Source organism: Castor canadensis, chromosome 16, assembly GCF_047511655.1.
Source record: "Castor canadensis chromosome 16, mCasCan1.hap1v2, whole genome shotgun sequence".
NCBI classification, from domain to species: Eukaryota; Metazoa; Chordata; class Mammalia; order Rodentia; family Castoridae; genus Castor; species Castor canadensis.
Genome location: NC_133401.1, coordinates 16,052,268 through 16,079,568, shown reverse-complemented (window position 1 = coordinate 16,079,568; position 27,301 = coordinate 16,052,268). Strand labels below are relative to the sequence as shown.

Below are 27,301 nucleotides of genomic sequence, written 5' to 3'. Positions count from 1 at the left end.
GGGGCAATACCGGTGACGTATCAGCTTGGTTATCTCATTGGCTAACGTGCCAGGGTCGAAGGACACAGTTAAAGGTAGGTTGCGCGGCAGATGCTGCTAGGCAGCAAGGTCAGGCCTCGTGTCCCACCAGGCACCGCGGCAGGGGACCACCCTCTCTGTGGCCTCAGTCGCTAGAAAACCGGAAGTGCTGACCCTTCCCACAGTGCTTCGGGATCCTTCCAACCTGTTCTGTGAACCATGTCCTGCTTCTGGGTTACCCACAATGCCCCTGCTTGCTCTAAACGCCAGTTACCTTAGACCCACCCCTTTCGTTACCCATCATGCCTTCTGCGCTTCGCGTCACTGCGGCTTCTGTCTTTAGCCCATTCATTCCTGTCCCATTACCCAGCATGCACTCGTTCCATTCATTTCAGCCTCATTACCTTGAGCTCCTTTTAGCCCATTTCTTCCTGCTCACCTTCATCATTCCTCCGGCCTTTCCCAGTTAACCATCATATTTTGTGTCCATTAACTCCTGCCCACTACCCATCATGCCCGCGGCCCTTTTGTTTCATTATTCATCACTTTGCTTCTGGCCCATTCATTCAGACATATTACCCATCATGCCTCGGGCTCCTATTAAAATACTACGCGTAATTTCTCTTTAGCCTATTCATGCCAGTTATCCATTAAATCTGAGCCCCTTTGACCTAGTTATTATTTCTTTTTCTGTCCTTTTCCCATTAGACTGCGGTGGCCCTGATTCCTTTTCCTTCTACTGCATGCCCTGGACACATTTTGTGTTTTGGTTGATGCATCTTTGCATATTACCCTATCACTAAATTATTTTTGGGGGGTTATCTTTTGTTTTTGTAACCCATCCTGACTTCTAGCTCAGGAGTCTTTATCCGTTCCCATCATGTCGTCCCCCATCCCCTTCACGACCCACAGAAATCGCAAAAGCTGGTTAAAGTATAAAGTCATATTTCATAGGAAATGGTAGCTTACAAAACAGTATCCTGTCCCTCTCCCCAACCAAGTGACCCTCACCCCCTCTTGGGGCAGGGGTAAAAGGCTTCAGTAGTCTTCAAGATAACGGCAAATTCTTCTTCCAAGGCCGGGGCTGTCAAGGCCCCGTCTGTTCAAGGCTCACCCCTCTGGCACCGTGGGGCGGCTTCAGGTTCTGTAGACTGCAGTCGTGGTGCAAGGGCTCAGGGAAGGGTTTGGACCCTGAGACGCCTGCCTGCAGGAGGGGCTGGGAAGGCTCTCCCTGGGCTAGGGAATCCCCTCCTTCCCACCTTTGGGGAGGAGGGGGTGGAGCTCTGCTGCCTGGAGGGCTCAGGTCTGAGCAGCAGGGAGCTGTACCCCCAAAACCCACTCTAGACCCATGGGACCAACTGATGACAAATTAGAGGTCTGGAGTCTGCTCTGGGATTTGGGGGGAGTTGAGACGTGGCTGGGAAGTGAGTGGTGTGATCTAAGGGTCACAGTCTTAGGAGTCCTTGGGGACTCCTGCCTCATGTGATAACATCAGCAAGTTTCCATTGTCCCAGGCAGGTTTCTCTGGGTCACAGATCATAGGTTAGAGGTCACAGTGGAGCCATTAAGGTAGAAGTGACAGATGGGATGCATATGTGTTAACTGCCCGTGGCTTGGCCAGAGGTCAGGGGCCACTGGATCCCTGGCAGAAAGCTCAGGGGTCAAGAGTGAGAAATTTGAGGCTAAGCCACACAGCTCACACATACATGGCTCGTGACACGATAAAGCCTTTGCCCTGGTAGGAGTCGGAGGGGCTGGGGTAGGACAGGGCATCGTAGATGGGGTTGATCTTGTCCAGATAGTCTTCATCCTCCTCCCCCTCTTCCTCGTCCTCGCTCTCTAGATCCAGGGAAACCCCTTCCACAGCAGGTGGCCCTGGAGGCACCAGGATCGGAGGCCCCAGGCTTGTGGCTCCCAGCAGCAGATGTCCTGACCGCTCTTCCAAGGTGGGCAACTCGTGGTATCGAGGCATTTCCTAGAGGTGGAGAGGGGGCAGGAAGTCAAGGTTATCTCCTGAGCACAACAGACCCCCAAATCCTGACCACCCTCTCCCCAGGCCAGTCAGACCCACCATCACTCCTGTCACCCCTACTTCCCAGAGTTGATACAGCACTGGGACAATCACACAGCCCATCCATGAGGCTGAACCTTACACAGTCAATCCTGGGCCTCACCTTTGTCCCTTGACCCCTGACCCCAAGTCTTTCTTTACCCATGAACTTTTGACTTCAATCATTTAACCTTGAGCCCCAAACAACCTCCAGGAGACCACGGAGGGGAGTGACTCTACTGTCACATCCAGCTCTAGGAACAATACTGGGGCAACTGTAGTAGCTTTACACTTAACCTTGGGTCTTTAGATTTACCTCTGACCTCCCCTGCACCAAATCCTTAACACAGCTCAATGTTCCAAGCTCAAACTACAGACGAGGTCTGACCCTAGTCTTAAATCCAGACCCTAGACCCTCCCTTGTCTTCCCCTGAGATCCTACCTGCTCAGTGCATGAGACACCAGCATCAAAGTAGGGGGTCTTGAGCGGGCTGTGTTCCGAGGCCCCCAGAGTGAAGAGCTGGGAGGGCTGTGGCAGGAGTGGGAGGGCAGGTCAGGACCCCCCCCCCCCAACCAATAGCGGTCTCTCTCTGCCAGCCCCCTCCCAGGTGGTTCCCAGTGGGGAATGGCGGGTATGGAGCAGGGATAGCCTGGGCTCCAAGAGAAGCACTCACCATCTCTGGCTCCTCCAACTTAGCCTTTGGGACAGGTGGCTTGTAGGAAGGTGGTGCTTCCAGGCTGTGGGATAGGAGGCAGGTCAAATGATAGCTCTCAGAATGCCTCCTCCCAGTGTTGCAGTACCTTTGCATCTGCAGCCTGGATCTCTCTGCTAGCCCCGCCCCCTTGCCTGGCCAACTCCTACTCATCTCGGATTTCTGCATCCTCCAGAAAGCCTGTTGATTGTCTCAGTGAATTAGGACCTCCTGGTCACATCTAGCAGGAAGCCCCAGGGCACTTGGTATATGTATTAGAAACACTATATTGTTCAATTACCCTGCTGTGACCTATGTGAGGAAAAGAATGACACCTGTGTCATCAACATAATATCCCCAGAATTCACTATGGAGAAAAACATATGTAAATATTTGTTTGTATAAAATATGAACTGGGTACTAGAGTGTGAAATCAGGCCTTTGCACTTGCTAGGCAGCCGCTCTGCTGCGTAAGCTACACCTCTGGCCTTTGTGGGTTTTTTTTGGCTGGCTTTGAACCTTGATCCTCCTGATGGCTGCCTCCTGAGTAGCTAGGATTACAGGCGTGAGTCACCTGCATCCAGCCGCCTCCAGCCCTGTTTGTTGTTGTTTTGAGAGAAGGTGTTAATAACGTCCTGCCTGGTCTCCAATTCATGACCCTGCTTTCACCTCCCAAGTGCTGGGAATACAGAAATGTCCCACTGGATGTGCATTTTGAACAAATGTCATCCCACCACCAGAAGGTTTTCCTTGAGAAACATTTGGTCACAGAAACTCCTCTTCCATAAACGGGCACCATCAGCTCCCTCGCAGAACTTGCTATGACATTAGACGTTCTTTGGTGAGGTGTGCTGGGGAATCCAGGACCACCACAAGTTAGGCAAGAACTGTGACACTGAGCTGTACCCCCTGCCGATGTGAGTACTTTTTCAAAAAAGGTGCAAGGTAGGTATAATTTAAAAGGCATTACTGTAGGGTACCCAGTGGCTCACGCCTCTAATCCTAGCTGCTTGGGAGGCTGAGATTGGGAGGATTTTGGTTCAAGGCCCGCCCATCAAATAATTTGTGAGACCCCATCTCACGAGTAAGCTGGACTGCAGGTGTGAGTCTAGCAGTAGCGTGCCTGCATTGCAAACACAAAGCCCTGAGTTCAAACCCTAGTCCCTCAAAAAAAAATTCATTTTTAATAAAAAGAAATGTGACATTATAAAAATATATCTCTATGTATAAGTTTTTACTTGTTGAATCAATGAATGGACATGAAGCTGCACTTAAGTCACTCATATAAAATGGACCTCACCTTGGGCTGGAGGAGTGGCTCCAGTGGTGGAGCACCTGCCTAGCAAGTGTGAGGCCCTGAGTTCAAACCCCAGTACTACTAAAAAAACTAAATAAAATAAAAAAGCACACCTCACCAAGTCTGGCATGTAAGTGCTCTACAGAGAGAGCTTCCCTCAATGTCCACTCTCCCTCTTTCCCATAGTAATGAAGATTTTAACTGGGTACGTGGCCATTCAGAATAGAAACTACATTTCCCAGCTTCCCTTGCAGCTGAGAAAACCCACGTGACTCTGTTCTGGCCAATGGGAAGTCAGAAAGAAATAAATGGGTAACTTAGCTGTTCTTTTAGTGTAGTCACCTGCCCTCTATTTTCTTTTCCCCTTTCCACTGGTGGGAATGTAGGTGTGGTTGGAATGGTCTCGTCTGGTTATGCACTAGACCTTCCATCTTGGAAAATGAATAAAGGCCACACTCTAGGGAGTAACAAGATGGCGGGAGCCTGGGCTCTGATGACTTCTCAGAGCAGAGCTGTCACACCCATACTTTATGGGACACTGGAAAAACTTTCCTTGGCACCCAATTTAATCTCCAGCTTTGTGGGGTCTCTTCTGTGTCACACAGCCATCACAGGTGACTTTCTCCCACCCCTCTCCCAGCCCCTTCTCAAGCCCTGTCACTCACTCTTCTTCCTCCTCAGCCCCCTGCAGCCTCTGCTCCTTCTGCTGCTGCCGGCAGATGAGGATGCCAGTGACGGCCACAGCGGTGGCAATGATGGCAGCAATGATGCCCCCGATGATGCCCCCCGTGGCCCCTGCGCCTGCTGTGTTGGGCGTCTCTGCAAGGAGAAGATAGGGTGAGGGTCTGCAGAAGGAAGCCATCGATCTTCATACCCAGCCCCACCGCCCCCATGTCATCCTCGCCTGTCTACCCACGGGCAGGGGACATTGTTCCATTCAACCAGTCCCCACTGAGCATGAGTAAGGAACATTTGTTGGGTGCAGAGCTTGGGTGACACTGAAACAAACATGCCAAGGCTTCCCCCTCATGGGGTGGGGGGCCAACAGCAGAGGAACATGTGGCATCTCACACGTCAGACAGGAATCAGAGATAGAGCACTAAAATACAGAGGGGCGAGTGTGGTGGCGAGTGTCTGTAATCCCAGCACTCGAGAGGACAAGGCTAGAGGATCATGAGTTTGAGGCCAGGCTGGGGAGACCCTCAGTGGTGGAGTACTTGTCTAGCATGTGCAAGGCCCTGGAGTCTCCATCTCCAGCACCAAGAGAAAAAATGAAGCCCTGGATGATGTAGGAGAAGGGGGAAGAAGGGTGGGTGAGGGGGAAGAAGGGGAGGAGGAGGAAGAGGAAGATGAGAGTAAGGAAGACGGTCAGAAGGTGATATAGTGTGACAAGGCTTGCAGCAGAGGCACGGAGAATCATGAGACTATCAGCTCACCACAGGCAGTGTGAACAGCCAGTGCAAAGGTCCTTGTGGTGTTTCTTTGTTTGCTTTTTGGCAGCACTGGGGTATGAACTCAGTACCTCACACTTGCTAGGCAGGTGCTCCACCACTTGAACCACTCCTCCAGCTCTTTTATGCTTTAGTTATTTCTCAGAAATATCCGGAGTTTTTGCTTGGAGTGTGCCTCCTACCTACCTGGTATAACAGGAGTGCACCAACTCGCCCAGCTTATCAAGATGGGGTCTTGATAACGTTTTGCCTGGGCTGGCCTTGATCTTCCATCCTCCCAGTCTCCCCACCCCGCCCCGAGTAGCGGGGATTACAGGTGTGAGCCACCTCATTCAGCTATGTCAAAGTGCTTTGAAGGAACAGCAAAGACACCAGGGGTTGGGCCAGAGTCAAGAGGGAGGTGAAGGAATGAACGAGCTGGAGGGTCAGTTAAAGGTAGAAAATTGGAAGAGTCAGGTATCAGCAACAGAGCCCCTCATTTATTGTAGGGAATGGGGTCTCCTCCAGACTAAGAGGGGCTGGGAGTTCATGCCCCCCCAGGGCCTCTTCTTTTTAACATCTACTAAGTGCCACATCTCATGTCTGCTTGCCACTCTCCCTCTCCCTGGTGGTACTGGGATTTGAACTCAGGGCCTTGAGCTTGCTAGGCAGTGCTCTATCACTTAAGCCACGCCCCTGCCCCATTTCTGCTTCCCCCAATGGAGTAGTTACTGAAGTAATTACCTAATTACTTGCCATTTTCGCCACCAGATCCGGCACACCGCATGTATGCTAGATGTCTAAGGAAGGCGTAAATGGCCACTGAGGGACCAACTCTGTGCAGATGGACAAACTCCCCATGCTGCCCTCCCACTGCCAGGGTGAGCAGGCAATGAACACCCCGTGTTAGTGACAAGGGTGGAGAGCCCCTGACATCAAGCTGGCTATGTAGATGTGGAGCTGAACCTACCCAGAGGGTGCTGTCTTCAGTGTGGGGGAAACAGTGCTGGTGCTCAGTCCCCACCTGTCACTCTAAACATACAGCTCTTCCTGCCATCATCAACCACCGTGTGGGGGCAGGACTAGGTCAGTCCGCGTCATCAGTGTCCCCAAGGTGACAGCAGAGTCCGTGGAGGTTGATGCTGGTTAAAGATGCAGGTGTCCCGCCCTCCTGGCTGCTCTGCCCACACCAAGGGTGTCACCAGCACATCCTTACAGGGTTCCCTGGCCGCTCTATGAGGCCAGTCCCAGCCCCAGCCCCCATGCTCTGGGAAGCCACAGAGATGAGGGGTTAGCACCACCTTTTCCTCTCCCCAAACGGCTGGGAGCTCCTGGACCCTCTGGGTCCTTGGTTTTCTAGTGGGGGGGGCAGGAAGGGATGACTCCCAGAATCACTGAGCACCCCGTCAGCCCCAGCCCTGCTTTGAGGATGGAGGAAAGAGGCTGGGAAGGGCCATATCAAGATGTGACTATCCCCTTTCACACCGCAACAACAGGGGGGCGGGAAGAGCAGCTCTTGTTCCCTGAGTGGGGGGGGTCACAGTCCCAAGCCTCCAGCCCTCGTGGCCTGCCACTTCCATTGGAGGACCCAGAGCTCAGGTACCCAGCCTTCCTCTCCCATGGAGCCTCCAAGCCAGTCTGGCCACCCCACCTGTCCTGTGACCCAGGGGCCCAAGTGCCCCAGCCTCTGAGCCCCAAAGTCAGCAACCCAGTTCCATGTCTGACTAGCCTCAAGGTCCCTGACAGCCAGTTTGAGCTCCTCCAGGCTGCCCCGGGGACCCCATTCATTCTTCTCAACCTTGGGGACTGGGCAGTACCTATCCCAAGCCCCACACGCTCTTCTCCAGGACCCAAAGCGGGGGTCTGATGTACTACAGGACACCCCCAAGGTTTCCTCAAAGGCATTTATTAACTCCTGAGTGTCACAGGGCCAAGGGCAGGCTGGGGCTGAAACCATGTCTCTGAGGGGTCCTCTTGGGGTCCTGCCATGGAGCTCCTGGGGTCCCCCTTCCCCATGTGTCCCTGGAGGAATGGTGTGACTGCCTGGTGTGACTCCACCTCCGTCCATCCAGAAGGCAGGAGGTAGCTTCTAACTCCCAGTGGGCCAGGCAAACCGGTCCAACCAGTCTACGGAACCCAAGGCTGGCTTGGCTGGCCGGGGGCAGGGCGGGGAGCTTCTGTCTGTCCTGTATGTCTTTGGGGTCACACGTAAACCGCCCTCCGAGAGATGAGGGAGCCATCCAGGTGGGACTCCATGTCGTCCTTGAGTGTCACTGATGGAGGCAACATGAGGCCTTCCTCTGCCTTCTCTTCCTCGTCTTCCTCCTCATCCCTGCCCTCTGGCCTCATGGGATCAGAGGCAGCTGGCGTCCAGAAGACAGGAGCCCCGTTTTCAAACACCTGAGTCTTTGGATCAAAGGATCCCCTGTCGCGGCCACCTGCACCTCCTCCTGTTCCTCCTCCAGGGCTCTTCCTTCTCTTCCTCGCCCTCAGCAGGATGAAGGCCAAGGCCCCCCCAGCAAGGAGAAGCAACACCAGCAATGTTCCCCCCACCGCCCCCCACACCAGTGGACCCACGTCTCGGGAGGAGGCCTGGGGGGTGTCTGAGGAGAGACAGAGAGACAGAGAGAGACAGAGAGACGTCAAGAGGACACATCTAAGGGTGCGGGCAAGGGGAGATCCAGGATGCAGGGGTTAGTGACTGGAGTTAGGGAGGTGACCAACTGGTAGAAAAATGGAGGTGGAAGGGGGAGGAGGAAGCATGCACGATTACCCCCACTTCAGGCTGGGCCCTTTGTATGAGGAGGGGCTGCCAACTGGTGACCCCCAGGTGTACAATCTATACCTATACAGTGACTTTCAAAGTTAACTTGTGCCAGGTGTAGTGGGGCATGCCTGTAATACCAGCAGATAGGAAAATTGAGAGTTCAAGGCCAACCTAGGCAAAGCTAGCAAGACCCTGCCTGAAATTAAGTTTAAGACAAAAGAGCTGGGGTGTGGCTCAAGTGGTACAGCCCCTGGGTTTATCCACAGCACCGCAAAAGAAAATTGAGCTCCTCACAAAAGCCCCAAGTCGGGGTGCCAGTGGGATTTGAACGTGAAGCTGTCTGATTGCAAAGACCTTTCCCTTGGAGATGGGTGAGGGCGCACTGAGAGGCCCTCGCCCTGCAGCGGTCGGGAGTACTTGGCTTGGTGGCACTCTTGCAGGACACAGACCTGACTTCCTTAATGCTGAATAGGTGGGGGTGGGGTGGGGAGTGACAGTGAGGCAGAGAGAGGAAGCAAGCAGTGTTAAGGAGAAAGGTAGGTGGGCTGGCAGAGTGGCTCAAGTGGTAGAGCATCTGTCTACACAAGCATGAGGTCCTGAGTTCAAAACCCAGTGATGCCCCCCCCCAAAAAAAAGATAAAAAAGGAGAAAGGTATGAGACCAAGGAGAGGGCGTTGGGACCCCAAACCAGGGACAGACTTTTATGCGACCAGAATCTCACATATGCAGTCCCCTAACCTCCACATGCCAGGCCTGACCATGAAAAAGAAGTGTGTGGGGGGGGCTGCACTTACATCTGCTTCCCCACCCCACACATAGGCAGTTTCTGGTATTTCTTGAGATAGCATCTCACCATGCAGCCCAGCCTGGCCTCGAACTCCCAATACTCTTGCCTCCAGAATGCTGGGATTACAGGCATTCCCAGCTGTTTTTGTTTTTGTGGCATGGAGTTTGAACTCAGGGCCTCACACTTGCTAGGCAGGAGCTCTACCACTTGAGCCACTCTGCCAGCCCTATTCTTATTTTTTGAGATGGGGTCTCGCTATGTTGCCCAAATGATCCTCCCACCTCAGCATCTCAAAAAGAGTAGCTGGTACTGCAGATCACGACTCCAGCTCACTTCCCTTTTTTTTTTTTTTTTTTTTGTGGTACTGGGGTTTGAACTCAGGGCCTACACTTTGAGCCACTCCACCAGCCCTTTTTTTGTGATGGTTTTTTTCAAGTTAGGATCTTGAGAACTATTTGCCTGGGCTGGTTTTGAACCTCGATCCTCCTGATCTCTGCCTCCTGAGTAGCTAGGATTATAGGCTTTAGCCTCCGGTGCTGGGCTCCAGCTCATTTCTTTTGGTGTTTTCAACTATTTTTTAGCTTTACTTGGGATGCAACCCAGGGCCTCTGAATGCTAGGCCATGCCCCCAGCCCTACAATGGAGTCTTCAGATGGGGGTCACAGCCCAACAAACCATCAAATCAGCTTAATTACTTGCAGCTTTTCACATCCTTCAGCTCCACACTGGCAGATTCAACCAACCACAGATCAATCAATAATACACCAGCCCCAGTCCCACACCCCCAAAAAATGTCTGTACTGAACAAGTACAGACATTCTGTCCCTAAACAACACAGTATGACATCTACTCACATACCGTTTACACTGTGCTCATGATTGTAACTAACCTAGAGGTGATTTCAAGTCTATGAGGCTGTGCCCAGGTTCTATGCAAACACTACACCATTTCACATAAGCAGTTGAGCATCCTTGGGGCCCAATTCTTCAGGATAACTGAGGATGACTGTCAATCTGTCAGTACCCAGGCACTGGGTGGGGGTGTGAAACGGGTTTCTCACTGAGAGACCCTATCTCACAAAGGAGCCAGGTGTGGTGGTACATGTCTGTAGTCTCAGCTAATTGGGAGGTGGAGGTAGGACGATCAAAGTCCAAGGTGGCCATGGGAAAAGTGCAATATGCCTCTAGTGAAGGGCTTTGGAGCTCGGGGCTGAGTCTGTCCCTGTGTCTGTGTGTAAAAAGCTCTGAGGCTCAGGACTGGAGGGGTGGCTTAAGTGGCAGAGTGCCTGCTTTGCAAGTGTGAAGCCCTGAGTTCAAACCCCAGTCCCACCCAAAAAAAAAAAAAAAAAAAAGCTCTTAGGCTCTCTGAAGATGTCTGTCCCGTGGTACAGCACGTACACCCATGTTTGTGCTGGTGTGCACCCAAAGTTACGTCATTTGTGACAGCATCTGATCTGAGTTTACGTGTGCCTGGAGGAATTTGCGCCATGGAGCCCCCCGGAGAGCAACTCAAGCAAAGCTGGGAGTGTTTTCCTGGTGTGGGTGGGTGTCTGTCTGTCTGTGCTCTCACTACCTGGACTGCATTTCTAGGGTGCTGAGTGTGTCCCTGTTTCGGCCGGGGTCCACTTTTGGGTGAGTGTCTTTGTGATAAGGTCACACGGTAGGTCTGTGGGGGTTCAGGGTGTCTTTCTCTGTGGGTGTGCTTCTGGTGGTTTCTCTTCATGTGGACATTGTGTTTTTGAGGGCATCCAAATAAGTGAGGCTGAGCCTAAGCGGGGCATGGTGGTTCACACCTGTAATCCCAGCACTGGGGAGGTGGAAGCAGGAGGACTGAGAGTTGAAAGCCAGATTGGGCTACACAACAAGACCTGGTGTCCAAAAAAAAAAAAAAAGGCTACTCAGGAGAGAGAGAGAGATAGAAGGATCTCGGTTCAAGGCCAGCCTGGGCAAAAGCTAGAAAGATTTTATCTTAGAAACAAACCAAAGCCAGGCACCAGTGGCTCACACCTGTAATCTCAGCTACTAGGGAGGCAGAGATCAGGAGGATTGTGGTTTGAAGCCAGGCAAATAGTTCATGAGACCCTAGCTCAAAAAAACCCATCACAAAAAAAAGGGCTGGTAGAATGGATTGAGTGGTAGAGCGCCAGCCTAGCAAGCATGAGGTCCTGAATTCAAACCCCAGTACCCTCGTCCCCCCAAAAAATCAAACCAAGCATGGTGGTGTGCCTATAATCCCAGCCATTTGGGATGAAAGTAGGAGAATCCAAATCTGAGGTCAGCCTGGGCAAAAATGCAAGACCCTAGCTGGAAAACAAACTAAAGGCAAAAGGGCTGGGGCCATTTTAAATAAAGTGAAAAGAAAAACATTAAAAAGGCAGAAAGACTATGCCTGTGTTCTGGGATTTCCACACTGTGCAGAGGCTCTCAAGTGACAGTAGGTGGGGACATGGGCTTCTCCACATGTCTGGTGGAAGTCAGGGTGTATTTTCAGCTTGGTGTGTGGCTGGGTGGATGTGGCTAGGCTCCTCGGGGTGCACCCGAGGGCCATCGCTGCACCTTGCATTCAGCACTGTATCCCCACCATCAAAGAACACCTGGCCAAGAGGAGACCTCTGTCATTATTTGCCAGGGATCATCTGTCAACTGAGAATCTGGACTGGGGGGTCTGTATGTCGGGGACTTCAGGAACGTGGTGCTGTGACAGTCCTGCCACCCTCCAGGCTGGCTCTACAATGCTGACTTCTTTTTCTTTTAATTTTTTGGTGGTGCTGGGATGGAGCAGGGTTGGGCGCATGCATGCCAGGCAAATTGTCCCCTCTGAGCTTCCTCCCAGGCACTGCAGGTGACATTTGACCTTGTTCCATAATGGGGTCCAGAACTGGTTCCTGCTTCTCTCTGGTTACCCATCCTGGGGCCTCTGTTTCTGAGTGGGGCATCAGGAGGTGTGGGTTTCTATCTCTTGGTCCCTTTGTTTTTGTTTTTCTGTTTTTGGAGGTACCAGGGTTTGAACTCAGGGCTTCAAGCTTGCTAGGCAGCTGTGCTACCACTTGAGCCATGCCCCCAGCTCTTTTTGCTCTGGTTATTTTGGGATTGGATCTTGCTTTTTTGTCCAGGCCAGCCTGGACCTCAATCCTGTTTCAGTCTTCCTGCCATTGCTCAGATGAGAGCAAGACTTGCCCAGGTTTTTCCCATTGGGATGGGGGCTCTGGAACTTTTTCATCTAGGCTGTCCTCAAACCTGATCCCCTCAATTTCTGCCTCCCAAGTAGCTGGATCTTTCTCTAGGTCTTGGCTTTTAGGAGCCCCCAGCTCAGGCCTTGACCTCCTAAATCCTCAGCCAGTTCCTACGCTGTCAACCCAGGTCCAGGTGCCAGTGTGGGGCCAAGAGGGAGAAGCTGAAGAGAGCTCCTCTGGGGTCAGCAAGGCGGGTCTGATCCCTCCCTTCTCAGGGTGGGTGCTGGCCACCCCAACACAGCCCTGAACCCTGAAGAGAGGAACAGTCAGGAGCAGAACCAGGGTCTCCACATTCGGCCCTCAGGATGAAGACGACCTGCTTACCTCGGATGAAGATGACCTGCTCTGCGTGGCCGGTGCCCACGGCGTTGGTGACCGTGCAGATGAAGGTGGTGTTGACCTGTCGGTCCACTGAGTGCACGAGCAGCTGGCGGCCGTGGACCACTGCGGAGGATGGGAAGACGCCGGAAGTCCTGGGGGTGTGGGGGTCAGGTGAGGGGCACAGCAGGGTCCAGAGGGAAGAACAGGCCTGTCCTGATGGTCAAGGCTCAGGCGCCAAACACAGACATTGGCCTTATCCCTGGAGACGCCAAATGCCAGCGCTCCTCCCTCAGACCCTGGTGTCCAGGCCCCGACCCTCCTTCTTCGGACCCAGGGGTTCAGACCCCAGCCCTCCCCCCTCAGACCCAGAGGTCCAGGCCCCAGCCTCCTCCCTCAGACTCAGGGGACAAGACCCCAGCCTCCTCCCTCAGACCCACATTGGGGTCATGTGACTCACGTGCTCCAGTCGTAGCCTGTGGGCTCTGGGTTGCTGCGGACATTGCAGGTCAGGGTGGCCTCACTGCGGCCGAGGTACCAGTTGTCATCATAGCCAGAGATGGAGACCTCGGGAGGGTCTGGGGAGATGGGGGACTGGACTCAGACGTGGGAAGCACCACAGAGGGAGTGGACAAGTTGGTGACCAGACAGGAATCCTACAAGGTTCCTGCAGACAGACGTGCACCAGCGGAAACGGACTGGAGCAAAGTCAGTCCTGGCTGTGCATCTGGAGGCCAGTGTAGACACTGTCCAGCAAAGATGCAGGGGACAATGCAGGGCGGTTCTTTGGGGCAGGCCTGGCTGAGGGCGCCACTACAGGTAAAGCGTGTGTGTGTACATGTTATATATATATTTTTTGGGTTTTTTTTGGTGGGACTGGGGTTTGAACTCAGGGCTTCACACTTGCAAAGCAAGCACTCTACAGCTTGAGCCACACCTCCAGTTCATTTTGCTCTGGTTATTTTGGAGATGGGGTCTCGTGAACTATTTGCCTGGACTAACCTTAAACTGTGATTCTCCCTATCTCAAACTCCCAAGTAGCCAGGATTACAGGGGTGCACCGCTGGCACACAGCTACATGTTCTGTTTGACACACCCAGAGTAGGCCATGTGGAGGGAGGATGTCAAAGCAGTGTCTGGCAGCCAGTGTAGACACTGGGAGGAAGTTGGTATGGACAGGCTCACATGTTGGTCTACAGGTAGTGTGTCCTGAGGCAGTGGGTGTAGACCAGGCCTGCAGGCTCAGTGTCAGCTAATATACACTGCCTGGGGCCCAAAGTGCACAGTGAGTAGACCAGCTGGCCCAGGTCACGTGAGCCAGGATGTGTGTGGAGAGGGCTGGGGGGTGACTCTGGGTACATTAAGGGATGTCGCAGGGATTGGGGAAGTGACTCAGTTCAAATGGTAAAGTGCTTGTCTAGCAAGCCTAAGACCCTGAGTTCAATCCCCAATACCATTAGGAAAAAAAAAAGCAAGCCAGGCACTGGTGACTCACGCCTGTAATCCAGCTACTCAGGAGGCAGAGATCAGGAGGATTAGAGCCCGGACAAGTAGTTTGCAAGATTCCATCTAGCAAAAACCCATCACAAAAAAGGGCTGGTGGAGTGGCTCAAGGTGTAGGCCCTGAGTTCAAACTCCAGCACCACAGGAAAGAAGGAAGGAAAGAGTGGTGTCACTGTGGGCAGCTGCTGCAAGTTTCTAGGGCACACTGGGTGGGGTCAGAAGGGCAAGGCCTTGAGTTCAAACTCCAGTACTGCAAAACACCAAAACAAAACAAAAACAAAAAAAATGCCACAAAAGCAAAGCAATAAGCTGTGTGACCAACTGGGAGAAGCCAGTGTGGACAGAGGGGACACAGTGTAAATATTGTCCGTGGGAGCCAGTGTAGACACAGGGCAGGTGGGCAGTCCAGAGAGGCCAGTAGAGGCAATACTGGGGCCGGGGTCACTCCTGGAGCACTCACAGCGCACGGAGAGCGTCACAGGCAGCAAGGTGGGCTTCTCAAAGCTCTCATGCTCCACTTTGCAGGTGATCTTGACGCCATCTGTTCGGCCCGAAGGCACCAAGCTATAGCGACTGGTGACAGTGACAGTGCCAGACTGGGGCCCAGATTCCTGGTGCTCTCTGGCCTCCCCATCCAGAGTGGAGATCCAGGTGACTCGGGCAGGTGGGCGTCCCCCCGTGGAGACGCATCGGGCCACGGGCACAGGATCCAGGCTGAGCGTGACCTCCTGGGCTTCAGCATGGTTCTCAGGCTGGGCTGGGGAGAGGACCAGAGAGTGTGTGTCACTCTTACCCTGCAGTTGCTCAACAAACACCTTGACATTGGGCAGGGGAGCCCAGCACATGCCCCACAGGCTGGGCTCAGATGCCCACTTGGCTGCTCTTGTGTTTAGGGCCGAGTCTGGAACGCCCTGTGTTATCCACGTGTGGGACATTTCACTATGCTGCCTTTTCTGCTGTCAAAAATACAAGGAGGTCCATTGGGAGTGGTGGCTCACGCCTATAATCCCAGCTACTTGGGAGGCTTAGATTGGGAAGATCGAGGTTTAAGGCCAGCCCGGGCAAATAGTTCTCAAGACCCCATCTCCAAAATAACCAGAGCAAAGTGGACTGCAGGTTGGCTTAAGTGGTAGAGCACCTGCTCTATTGTGAGCTCAAAGCCCTGAATTCAAATCCCTATACCACACAAAAAAGAAAGGAAGAAAATATTTCCAGAGAAATAGCACCTTATTTGGGGTCCCTAAGCAGTCCCAAGACCCCAAGCTCCTCTTCATCCCGGCATCAACCCTTCATCCCGCCTGTCCGTAGATGCTCAGAGCCCAAAGGAACCGCTTCCTCTCAGAGTCTCCCCTGGCCCGTGGGCCCACATGGGCTGCCCTGGGTTGGTGGTTCCAGGTGCTAGCTTAGGTGCTAGCCTCAGCCTCATCACCTTGAGGGGACTTCCCTGTCCTCTGTCTGGTCTCCTCTTTGTGGCTCCTGTGTCACATGCTCTTCCATGGAGCCTCACAGGCCTGTACTCATAATGCCTGGTACCTCGCAGGTGTTCTCCAAGTCCCCCGTCTCTTTTTGGGACAGTCTCTCTCACTATGGAGCCAAGGCTGTCTCACAGTAGCTTTGATCTCTTTATTTTTCTTGGGGCTGTGGATTGAACAAGTGCTCTACCACTGAACCAATTCACAGCCCTTGGTAATGAATTATTTTATTTACTTCTTTTTCGGCAGCACTGGGGTTTGAACTCAGGGTCTCATACTTGCTAGGCAGGTGCTCTACCATTTGAGCCTCTCTGCCAGCCCTTTTATGTAATGGGTTTTTCAAGATAGGGTCTACAGAACTATTTGCCCAGGCTGGCTTAGAACCTCAATCCTTCTGATCTCTGCCTCCTGAGGAGCCATTTTTTTTTTTTTTTTGGACATAAGGTCTTAGTATGTAGCCCAGGCTGGCATCAAACTCATGACCCTCCTGCCTCAGTCTCCTGTGTTCTGGGATAGTGGTTGTGTATCACCAAGCCTGGCTCAGTTATCTCTCTTTTTTTTTTTTTTAAATTGTTTTTATTTTTTATTATTGTTGTGCTGGGGGTAGGTACGTTGTGGCATTTACAAAAGTTCTTACAATAAATCAAATATATCATACTTGAATTCGCCCCCCTCCAAGTTATCTCTTCAACAGAACAAATAATTACACAAAAAGAGACTTTTTTGAAGGTGTGAGGACAAAGAGTTCTGCTTTTTTTCCCCTTTTTATTCTGGTGGGGCTGGAGTCTGAACTCAGGGCTTCACTCTTGCAAAGCCAAGTGCTCTACCCACTTGAACCACTCCTCCAGTCAATTTTGCTCTGGTTATTTGGAGATGGAGGTCTCTAGAACTATTTACCCAGGCTGGCCTTGAACTGCAATCCTCCTGATCTCAGCCTCCCAAGTAGCTAGGGTGACAGACATGAGCCACCCGTGGTCAGAAAAGCTGTACTTGGAAACAAGTGTAGTGACAGAGCTCCTGGGAAACCATTTACCCTGGGATGTACAGGGTGGCTTCCAACTCTCTGGGGCTGAGCAGGGGAAATAAAGGTCAAGGCTGGCTTCTGGAAAGTTGCTGGGGGGGTGGGGCAACCCAGGGGATTTCCAAGACTCAGCAAGAAAGAGCACCCTTCAAAGCAGTTGGGTGACACCTCAGCTACTCCTCAGGCAGAGATGGGGAGGATCTCAGTTTTAGGACAGCCCAGGCAAACGGTTAGCAAGACCTCATCTCAACTGCCAAGTGTCATGGTTCATTCCTGTAATCCCAGCTACAATATGTGGTGGTAGAAAAATCAAGGTCCAAGGCAAGAACCTGAGACCCTATCTGGCTGGGGACATATCTTAAGTGGTATACTGCTACCACTCCCCCCTGCAAAAAAAAGCATACTTCAAGAAAGAAAACACTTTCCAGCAGGGTGCCGGTGGCTCACACCTGTCATACTAGCTCAGAAGGCAGAGACCAGGAGATCATGGTTCAAAGCCAGCCTGGGCAAATAGTTCACAAGACCCTATCTCAAAAAAAAAAAAAACCCACCACAAAAAAAGGGTTGGTGGTGTGGCTCAAGGTGTAAACCCTGAGCTCAAATCCCAGTACCACAAAACAAACAAAAAAAAAGAGGAGTGGCCTAGTGGGAGGGATAATGGAAATCCAGTCCCTCCCCTGGAAGCAAGTCATGAGTCCTTGTCCTTATTCACTCTCTAGCCATTGTCACAGTCACCCGGCCAGAGGCAGGTGCCATGCCCTCAAGCCTCTAAAACTGTAGGTTAAATAAATCTCTTTCATTATAAAAGTTACCTGCTTCATGCCTCTTATTATAATGAGAAAAAGTTAAGGAATAGCCTGGCGTGGTGATACATGTGTAATCCCAACACTTGGGAAACTGAGGCAGAAGGTTCATGAGTTGCAGGCCAGCCTGGGCTGCACAGCGAGACCCCATCTCAAAACACAAAGAGCACCGCGTTACCTGCTGCATCCTCAGCACACAATAGGTGCTTAATGAACGTCTGCCGCATCACCAAGGATCACAGGGAACGTCAAGGTCACAGCTGAGACAGAGAGAAACAGACTGGCAAGGGGCGCTGTCACTTGTCCCGTGGTGCCTGCTCTGGTCACTCACCTATGACTCTGAGCCAGGTCATGCCCCGGCGGGTGCCGTTGGGGAAGGTGGCAAACTCGCAGGTGTAGTTGCCTTCGTCCTCCACCGTCAGTCCCTGGATGGCCAGGGTGGCGTCGCGCAGGTCCGTCTTTGTGTCCTGCCCGGCTCTGACGAAGGACAGCCTGTCCTTGCTGGACTGTGGGTTGGGGAAGTGGACACCGAAGTTAGGGTGGAAGGCGGCCACAGCTGCAGAGTCCATCCGCTGCCAGGTCACCTGTGAGACGCGCACGTCGGGGCTGGGCGACAGCAGGTGGCACGGCAGCTCCACGGTGCCTCCCAGGCGGCCCTGCACCTCGGGGAGCACTTGGACCCGCACATCCTGGGCTCCTGGGGAGAGAGGAAGGAGGGGAGCTGGAGGAGGGATGAAAGACCACAGGGAAATCTGTCCTCAAGGACAACGAGGGTGAGCTCACAGGACCTCAATTCCAAAATGCCACGTAGGAAAGACATTTGCGGGGAACTTAGGGGGAATGCAGACTTGTTTTCTTTTTTTTGCGGTACTGGGGTTTGAACTCAGGGCCCACACCTTAAGCCACTTCACCAGCCCCTTTTGTGTGTGTGTGTGTTGAGTGTTTGCAAGATGAGGGCTCGCTTTTTGCCCGGGCTGGCTTCAAAGTAGCTAGGATTACAGGCGTGAGTCGCCAGTGCCCAGCTAAGGCTCATCCATTTCAGCATGAGCTTCATTCCTCTTCATTTGTGATTTGAACTCAGGGTCCTATGCTTGCTAGGCAGGCATGTGGACCTCAATCCTTTATTTAAACTTCCCTAGTAGCTGGGATGACAGGCATGCTCCACCATGCACAGCTATTAGTTGGGATGGGGTCTCAGGAACTTTTTAAACTTGGCTGGTCTCAAACTGCTGTCTTTCCTCCAGAAGAGCTGGGATTACAGCTATGAGCACTGTGCCCGGCCACTTTTTTTTTTTTTTGGTAGTACTAGAGATCAAACCCAAGACCTTATGTGTGCCAGGCAAGCACTTAGCCACTGAGCTACGTCTCCAGCCAAGGTTTCTTTTTTGAGACAGGGTCTCACTGTGAAACCAGGACAACCTTAAACTATTTTTCTTGTGGGGCTACCACTTGAGCTACACCTCCAGTCCCTGTTGCTCTGGTTATTTTGAAAAGGTGGTCTCTGAAACTATTTGCCTGGGCTGCCCTTGAGCCACAATCCTCCTGATCTCAGCCTCCCAAATAGCTAGGATGACAGGCGTGAGCTACCAGCGTCTGGCACATTTTGTCTCTTTTAATAAATGCAGGAACCAGGAAGACTCCTTCTCTGCTGTGCAAGGCAGTACAGTGTGCAGACTCAGGATACAGATGTGTGGGTTCAAATCCTGGCTCTGCCACTTACTGGCACTGTGACCTTGAGCAAATCACTTACCGTCTCTGTGCCTCAGTTTCCCAGCTGTAAAAGGAGGATAATAATAGGGCCTGCTTCTGCACGGCTGTTATGAGGATGAAAGAACTCGGCACAGGGCCACAGGAAATCGGACCAGACCTGGAGGCCGCTGTAATTGCAAGTGGGCCTCCATTCAGCCCCAAGAAAGCAAGGCCAAGGGCTCATGCCTGGGCTCAAGGGACAAGTATGCTCAGTTCTGTTTCACAGGCAGTGCCACTGTGTTCTCAAACACAGGTCCCCTTATGGGGAGAACCAGCAGAAGTCAGTCCTTTGGATGGGGACAATCCCAGGAACATTAAGGAACAAGCCATGAGTAAAGTCTGGAAGTAACACATTTGCTGGGAGCTGGTGGCTGACGCCTGTAATTCTAGCTACTCAGGAGGCAGGGATCGGGGGATCATGGTTTGAATCCAGCCTGGGCAAGTAGTTTGTGGGATGCTGTCTCGAAAAAAACCCCATCACAAAAAAGGGCTGGAGGAGTGGCTCAAGATATAGACCCTGAGTTCAAACCCCAGTGCAACCAAAAAATATGCATAAATAAAATAAAAGTGACACCATTCCTCTACACACACCTTATCCCTCACATCCAATTGGGCCATCTTGGGAAACGGGGCTCCAACCTTTGCAGGGGCTAGAATATGGGATACATCCCAGAACCTATCAACATGGGTTTCCTTTTGGCTGTTCCTTCCTGGCTGGGTGACACTGGGTAAAATTCGTTCCAAACCTTGGTTTAATTTTAAGTCACCCCATGGCTCCGCCCCTAACAATTCCTTCTCAGGGTGCTCTCTGCAGGCCTGGCAGGACAGCATTTGGCTGGTGTGCATTTGCTTCAGCCAGCATAGCGTTATTTTAAGTGTGAATTAGCAAGCCAGGTGTGGTGGCTCATGCCTGTAATCTCAGCTACTCAGGAGATAGAGATCAGGAGGATCGAGGTTTGAGTGCAGTCCGGAGAAAAAGTTAGAGACCACATCTCAAACAACAAGTTGGATGTGGTGGTGCATGACTGTCGTCACAGCTATGACATAGGTGTAGATGGAAGGATCATGTTCGGAGGCTAGCCCTGGGTAAGAAGTACAAGAACTTATGCAAAAAATAACTAAAGCAAACAAGGGCTGGTGGAGTGACTCAAGTGGGAGAGCACCTGCCTAGCAAGTCCAAGTTCCTGAGTTCAAACTCCAGTACCAAAATTAAAACATGACAAAAGTCATGACCAGGGCTCCTGGGCAGGGGCTGGGTGGAAGACAGCCCACTGTGGCTTCTCAGCTTCCTTAGGGACCAGGACCCAAAGGGAAGGACACCCAGGAAAAGCCACAGGGGTGGGGAGGGGGCACTGTGAACCGCAGAGCAGGCAAAGCAGGGTGGGGCCTTGGAGTTCACTTCTCTCCAGCGGCAGTGGCAGCCACTAAGGGCTCTCAACACAGAGAGCGGCTGGGCTTAAGCCAAGGAGGTGGGGGAGGTGGGATGTGGCAAGTGGACAGAAATGATTACAGACACAAAAACAGCCTGAACAGCTGCCAATAAGCCGGCCAAGGTCATGCATGCCTGTAATCCCAGCTCTCAGAAAGCTGAGGAAGGAGGACCGTGAGTTCAAGGTCAGCCTGGGTTATGTAGTGAGACCCTGTCTCAAAACACCAAATGCAAACAAGGGCTCGCACCAAACCACTCTTAGCTCTCTGTGGAAAAACTCCTTGGTCTTCCATGGCAAAACTCCGTCCCCCGCTGGTCACCTGCATCTCCCCTGTCCCCATGGCCTCTGCTTCCTGTTCTCCACACACAGCCTTCTTTGGACATCTTACACACCAGGTATTTCCTGTCCCTTTTGACATAGTAAGTGCCCCCTCCCCAGAAAGCAGGAATTTTTTGGTCTTGTTCACAGCTGCTCCTCCCCCAGATCTGTCTCAGAGACTGGACCAAGCAGGTACTTAATTTTGATGAATGAATCTGGGAAAGAACAAATTAGGATCTAAAAAGCCTACTGCTGCCTGGGCTTGGTGGTGCACTCCTGTAATCCCAGCAATTGGGAGGCTAAGTCAGGAGAATGGTCAAGTTCAAAGCCAGTCTGGGCTACATACATAGCAAGACTCTGTCTCTAAGAAAGTAAATACATAAATAAAGAATAAAATACACAAAATCCCACCTGGTGGTTCTGATTCTAAGTTTCCAATTACAAATGAATGGATGGTTCGGCCCGTGGTGGGGAACAGTCCACTTTTTTTTGTTGTTGTTGTACTGGGGTTTGAACTCAGGGCCTACACCTTGAGCCACTCCACCAGCCCTATATATTTTTTTTTCCGAGATAAGATCTTGAGACCTCTTTGCCTAGGGCTGGCTTTGAACCTCAGTCCTCCTGATCTCTGGTTCCTGAGTAGCTGGGATTACAGGTGCCCGGTTTAGGCAGTCCACTTTTAAGTCATTTCTGCCCCAAGAATGAGCTCAGGATGGAACCTTTGGAGTTATTGATTTCTTTTCCCTTACATGAAATCCATCAGGAAATCCTGTGGGCTCATCTTCAAATTTTATCTATAATTGGCTCACGAGTCTGCACCCTGACTTAATCAACCCAGACACCTTTCGCCTGGTCACCTCCTGCCTGGAGGATTGTAATTACTCCCAAGGGATCTGTGCCCATGCCTGGCCAGAGGAATCTTGCTGGAAACTACACCAGTCACACTGGCCTCCCCACTGGTCCTCAAATACCAGGCAAGTCCTGCCACAGGGCCTTTGCATTTGCAGTTCTCCCTTCCCCCACCACCCCATGGCTCTCTCCCTCACTTCCTTCAGGTCTTTTGCCCAGAGAGGCATTCCTTGACCACCATATTAATAACAAAGACTCCCTGCATTTCACTTTATGTATCATAGAGAACCCTGTGTGTTCTGTGTTCCTCCATCAGGGCCAAGGGGCAGAGATTTTTATCTGTCTTGGCCACTACTAAATCCCCAGAGTGGTGTAGGAGTGTTGAATGAATGAATGGGATGAAGGTTGAGATCAAAATGCCTGAGATCATTTAGGCTGGGGCTGGGTTAGAGTTTAGGCTTTTCTCTGAGGGCACTGGGAAGCCATGAATAGTTCTAACCAGAGGGAGGAACAGGGTGTTTTAGAAAGATCCTTCAGAACGGAGTGGAGCAGGAACCGGGGGAACAAAAGACGCCTGGACTGGGGTAGTGGCTGTGGGAATTGGTGCGGTAGCTGGAGCTTTCTGAAGTGGCAATGGGAGACTGGGTTTGGAAAGGAGGGGGAAAGGTGGATTGGTGGGGCTCAAACTCAGATGGACTATGGCATGACGCCCTCACGGTCTGTGTGTCAGGTGGAGACGGGAAAGGAGCCAGGAAGCCAGGGCGCCTGGACCCCATTGTCCAGCATGCTCCTGGGCGGGTGCCCATGGCCTGACCTTGGCAGAGCCGTGGCCAGCTCCTTAGGGGAGAGTGGCTGTGGGAAGACCGCCTCCCTTCTGCACCCCTGGACAGGCCTGAATGGTGACAGCTTTATAGAGGTGTCAGCTGGGTCCCCAAACACACTTCTTCCTTTCCCTATGGACTGGACCAGCTGGCTTCCTGTATGGCAAAGTGGGAGGGCCTAGGGCACTGCATAGGCCCAGGAAGAAGATTCAGGAACAGGGTCGTAGGCTGAGACCTTGAGATGCAAGGAGGGGGTGACCAGGGGAGAGGGTCACACTACTGATGGAGCCCTGGAGGAAGAGGCAGGGACCTGGACCCTCCCCGTGGGCCTGAGGGAGGAGCTGTGTTGTTTGGGTTCCTGACCCGCCCCTTCTGGGCTAGGCTTGTCTGCAGACCTGTAAATCTGTGACCCTCCCATGGCAGGGCGTGGCAGGACCTGGGGCCCTTGAAGGCCCTAGTGCTTTGATCAGTAGCCTCAGCTGCTGCCTCAGCCACCTGGTTAATTAATTGCGTTAATCACAGCGTCCACCCCCACAGCGGAAGTTGGGCCAGTCTGGTGTGGGGGGAGTGGGGGGTTGAGCAGATGTGAGCATGGCCGCCAGGTTACAGGGCTGCAGGGCTGAGTCTGGATTTGTGCTTCTGCCTGAGGCCTTCAGCACTCAGAGCTCAGATCCCTCCCCTTCCCCATCCTGTCACCTTAGGCCAGGGCTGAGCCCCACTCCATGCTGTCACCTCCCACTTCTTGGGATGGTCTGTGGAGGAGGGCTCTTCTGGCAGGGTCCTGGGACAGACCCCTCCTACATCCTGCCTGGGAGTTTACACCTCAGTGTGTGTCTGGAGACTTGGGTCCCCAGGTCCTGCATCTGATGGCCTTTTCCTCCCTTCCCCGCCCCGACCCTGGGGTCTCTCAGTCTTTTGTTTGTGTCTCTCTTGGCATCCAAAGCTTCCAGGCCCTTCAGTCCCAGGGGCTGTGGCTCCCACCTTTGTCCCTCTCCTACTCTGCCAGCCTTACTGAGATCGAATGCCAATAATATGCCAGTCACTCTTTAGAGAGTCAGTTTACCCAGAGCTGTGCATCCGTCATAATTCTGGAACATTCTCAGTAGCCCACAAGGATACCCGTGTCCCCGGGCCTTCTTTCCTCCCTCCCTCCTCCTTCCCCTCTGCTTTCCTGGGGATGGATCCCAGGCTTGCACTTGCTAGGCTGGTGCTCTACCACTTGAGTCACGCTCCCAGGCCTTTTTGTTTTCCTTTTTGCTTTTGAGACAGGGTCTAGCTAATTTTGCCTGGGCTGGCCTTGAACCTGAGATCCTCCTGCCTCAGCATTCCACAGAAGGATGTCACCCCACTGGGCACCCCTGAGTTTTTCTTGCTCTCTTTCCTCTGCTTCTAGGACCCTGAGGCCTTTCCTGGGCCTGGGTCTCCCAGTCTCTGGAATCTTCCTCTCTGTGTTGATTCCTGGGGGCTGTAATCTCTCAAGATGACTTGTCCAGCCTCCAGGGTCTTTGCTTTTCTGAGTCTCTGTCAGTGGGGTCTCCCTGCCTCCTGTACCTTCAGTTCCAAGTATCTGACAAGCTTCTCCCACTGTCTGGCCATCTTGCCAAGTCCCCTCCTCCCCTCCCCCACCTGCTCCATTTCTCAGCATTGCTGGGACATTAAAAATGTAACATCGTCCCAGGCAGGGGCGGGGGAGCTGGCCTTGTGTGCAACTGCCTGTCCCTCCCATGTCCACCACTCCCAGTGTCCCCCACACGCTGCTGGCCTTGAGGCTCATTTGTGCCCTGACCTCTCTGGGTCAGATCATCTCCACTGTCCCTCAGCTGGGGTCTTCTGGGCTCCTCACCTGTCACCAAACCTCTCTGCCACTCTCCTTTAGCTGTTCCTGCCTTCATTTCTGGTGTCCCTGTTATCTTCCTTCCTCTGCCACCATTCTCTGCCCCTCTCCATGGCCCTTTTCCCATCGCTGTGGCTGGACCTCATTCCCCCTCCATCACTGTCATTCTTACTTGTCACCAACCCCCGCCTCCAGGTTTGATTCTGACCTCTCTCTCTATTGGCTTCTAGCCACATCTCTGTGTATCCTTTCCGTGTATTCCTGTCCCGTCTCACCCCCCCATCCTCCAATTCTCTTCCGCTCAGTCCCCTTCCCTAACATGAAGAGACAGCCAGGCCTGCAGTCCCCTCTCCGCCCCTCCCCCACCACTGCGCGGGGCTGCCTGGCTGACATGGATGAGCACAGGAAGGAAGCTGGGGAGGGACAGGGAGGAGGGGTGGGCACAGTCGGAGGCCCAGGTGGTGCACCCCCATTCCCTGAGGAGGCCAAGGAGAGGGAGGCTAGGGAGCCAGAGCCAGGGAAAGAGATGGATGGAAAAGGGGAGAGAGGTGGGGAGAAGGGAAGAAAAAGAACTAGGGATGGAGGGGGGAGATGCAGAAGCAGAAGGATGGAAGGTTAGAAAAGCAAAATACAGCCAGGTGCCAGTGGCTCACGCCTGTAATCCCAGCTACTCTGAGGTAGAAGGATCACAGTTTGAAGCCTGCCCAGGCAAATAATTCACAAGACTCTATTCGAAAAAAACATCCTATTTCAAAAAAGGGCAGGCGGAGTGGCTCAAGGTGTAGAGCACCTGCCTAGCAAGTGTGAGGCCCTGAGTTCCAACCCCAGTACCACAAAAAAAAAGGAAAGCCAAACCCCCCACCTCAGGGAAGGGGTTGTCACCAACTTTACAAGGAGGAAATTGGACTCTGAATTGCTGACTTCAAGTGTAGGCTTTGGAGTGTGGTCTCCCAGGGACCTCTGGGGGTGGGGGGGAGGGGCTTTGGGAAAATGGCCTGTCCTTTCCTTTATAAGCCTTTTCTCTTTCCTCATCTGCAAAATGGGAACAGGAACAGGACTTGTGTCTTTTAGAGTGACCTGGAACTTTCTATGAAATCATGCACCAAGTCAACGTTTGACTGAAGATCTGGTGGCTTCTGAGAATCCAGCCAGAGGCGGCAGGTTCTGATTCCATCTCCCTGTCGCTGACACAGAAGGGAGAGGCAGGGGGATGGAAGAGAAGTCCGCAGCTCCGGATCAAGGAGTGACAGGGGTTCCCCAAGATCCTCGCATCGCCTTTCTAGGCAAACCATTGGGAAACCACAGCATCGAAGAGTTTCTGGCTGAGAATAACCAGCCCGGTCACCTGCAAGGGGCGGGGCCCGCGCTCCACACCTGTGTCCTCTCAGCCCCTCCTCCCCTAGAGGGGGTGGAGAGGGCGCGGGGATTAGCTAGGCGGCTCCACCCGCGCCCTCCCAAAGAGGATCGGAGGACAAAGGCGTGACAAGAGGAAAGATAAGGTCTCGAAACTGGGAGTCCGGAACCTGGAGCCCGAGTGCTCCCACCCCGCCCCGCCCCGTCCCTCCCATCCCAGTCTGGGAGAAAGCGATACCCGGAAAACTTCCCCAGGGACGACGCCACCGACCTCTCACAAGGAAAGACAGGGGGCTCCCAGCCTCTCGGTACACAACCGATGGACCCTCCAGCTTCTAGGCAGAGAGCGTCGGGCCCTTGATTCTAGCTGGAGGCCAGAGGACAGGGTCCCCTGGCCACCTCAGTATCCGGTCTGTGCCCACGATGAAATCTGAAGCCCACGATATTGAACCTGCCTCCCCCCAATTCTAGCTGGACCCAAGGATTCAGAGCGTCCAGTCCACAATTAAACCTTAGACCCCACAAGTTTGAGTCCCCTTGGGCTCAATTCTACCCAGATCCCAGCGAGTGTTGGTCTCCAGCCCCCCATTCTTCCTGGAATCCAGGAGAAAGAACCCTCAGCTCCTGATTTTTCTGGAACCCAGTGATCAGAGCCCGAAAAATTCCCTGAGCTCCGTGGTTGGAGCACCCAGCTCAGGCCCTTCCCCCAGGGCGCCTGGACTCTCATTTTCCGCGCGCTAAGGGCCCCAAAGTCCGAGCTCCCCGCCCCTCGACGTCTGGCCTCATGCCCCCAATCTTTTCCGGGCCTCAGACTTCCAGCACAGCAAAAAGGAAAAAATGGAGGGGGGATCTCGCCTCACCATCGAGACCCTCCTGCTAGAGGTGGGGGGGACATTCCCCACATTCCTGAGGGGGGTAGCGGAGACGGAAACCCAGACCCGGGATAACTGGTCGGCGCAGGATGGGGAGGGGGCGCGAGGCCTCCGGCAGACCTTAGACTTAACCCCTTCCTCGCTAGGATCGGAGGAGGTGGGGACAGAAAAGCCCAGGGTACGATGGGCAGGTGGGATTAAGAAGGTTGTGAGGAGTGAGAGGGACGCAGACGGCAGGGGGTCATCGGAACCAGTAGAGCCAGGCTAGGAGGGCCATGCGAGAGAAGGGGCCTCGGGTAAGCTGGGTGGGGGAAGGTGTCAGGCTTCCTCCACTCAACGGAGGGGAGGACATCCGCGGTCCCTCACCTGTTTCCCGGAGCAGCAGCAATAGCAGCGGCAACAGCGGTAGCGTCGGCGACAATCTCGACGGCGGAAGGTTTGCGGCCCGGGCCATGGAGGGCCCGGGAGGGGACTGGGCCCGGGCGGGGGCCTACGGGCCACTATGCGTGCACCGACCGGCTGGGCGGACAAGCAGGTGCCTGAAGGGTCCGGCTCCAGGCCGGTTCCCGCCGCGCACTGCCCTCCCTGCTCTGTGTTCTCCGGGCTCAGCTTTTCGCCGCCCGGCTCTGCGATCCGCGCCCCCGGCCACTCGGTTAGCTCTGGAGATTCGGACTCGCTGACGTCA

At 53.2% G+C, this 27,301-nt stretch overlaps 1 protein-coding gene across 3 annotated transcripts; it reads right to left on the bottom strand.

Annotated features, from left to right (window-relative positions):
- Positions 1-946: 946 nt before the first annotated feature.
- Nectin2 (nectin cell adhesion molecule 2) lies at positions 947-27,301 on the bottom strand. Of its 3 annotated transcripts, XM_020172981.2 has the most exons (9): positions 26,983-27,301; positions 17,722-18,087; positions 14,555-14,851; positions 13,052-13,169; positions 12,598-12,746; positions 4,723-4,876; positions 2,743-2,806; positions 2,511-2,597; positions 947-1,993 (listed from the first exon to the last, which is right to left on the bottom strand). In XM_020172981.2, exons 1-9 carry the CDS (start codon positions 27,068-27,070, stop codon positions 1,715-1,717), a joined length of 1,602 nt encoding a protein of 533 aa, XP_020028570.1. In that variant the 5' UTR covers positions 27,071-27,301; the 3' UTR covers positions 947-1,714. The 3 variants fall into 3 exon arrangements, with proteins under 3 accessions (XP_020028570.1, XP_073913687.1, XP_020028569.1); XM_074057586.1 differs by lacking the exon at positions 2,511-2,597; XM_020172980.2 differs by lacking the exons at positions 947-1,993; positions 2,511-2,597; positions 2,743-2,806; positions 4,723-4,876 and adding an exon at positions 7,375-8,090.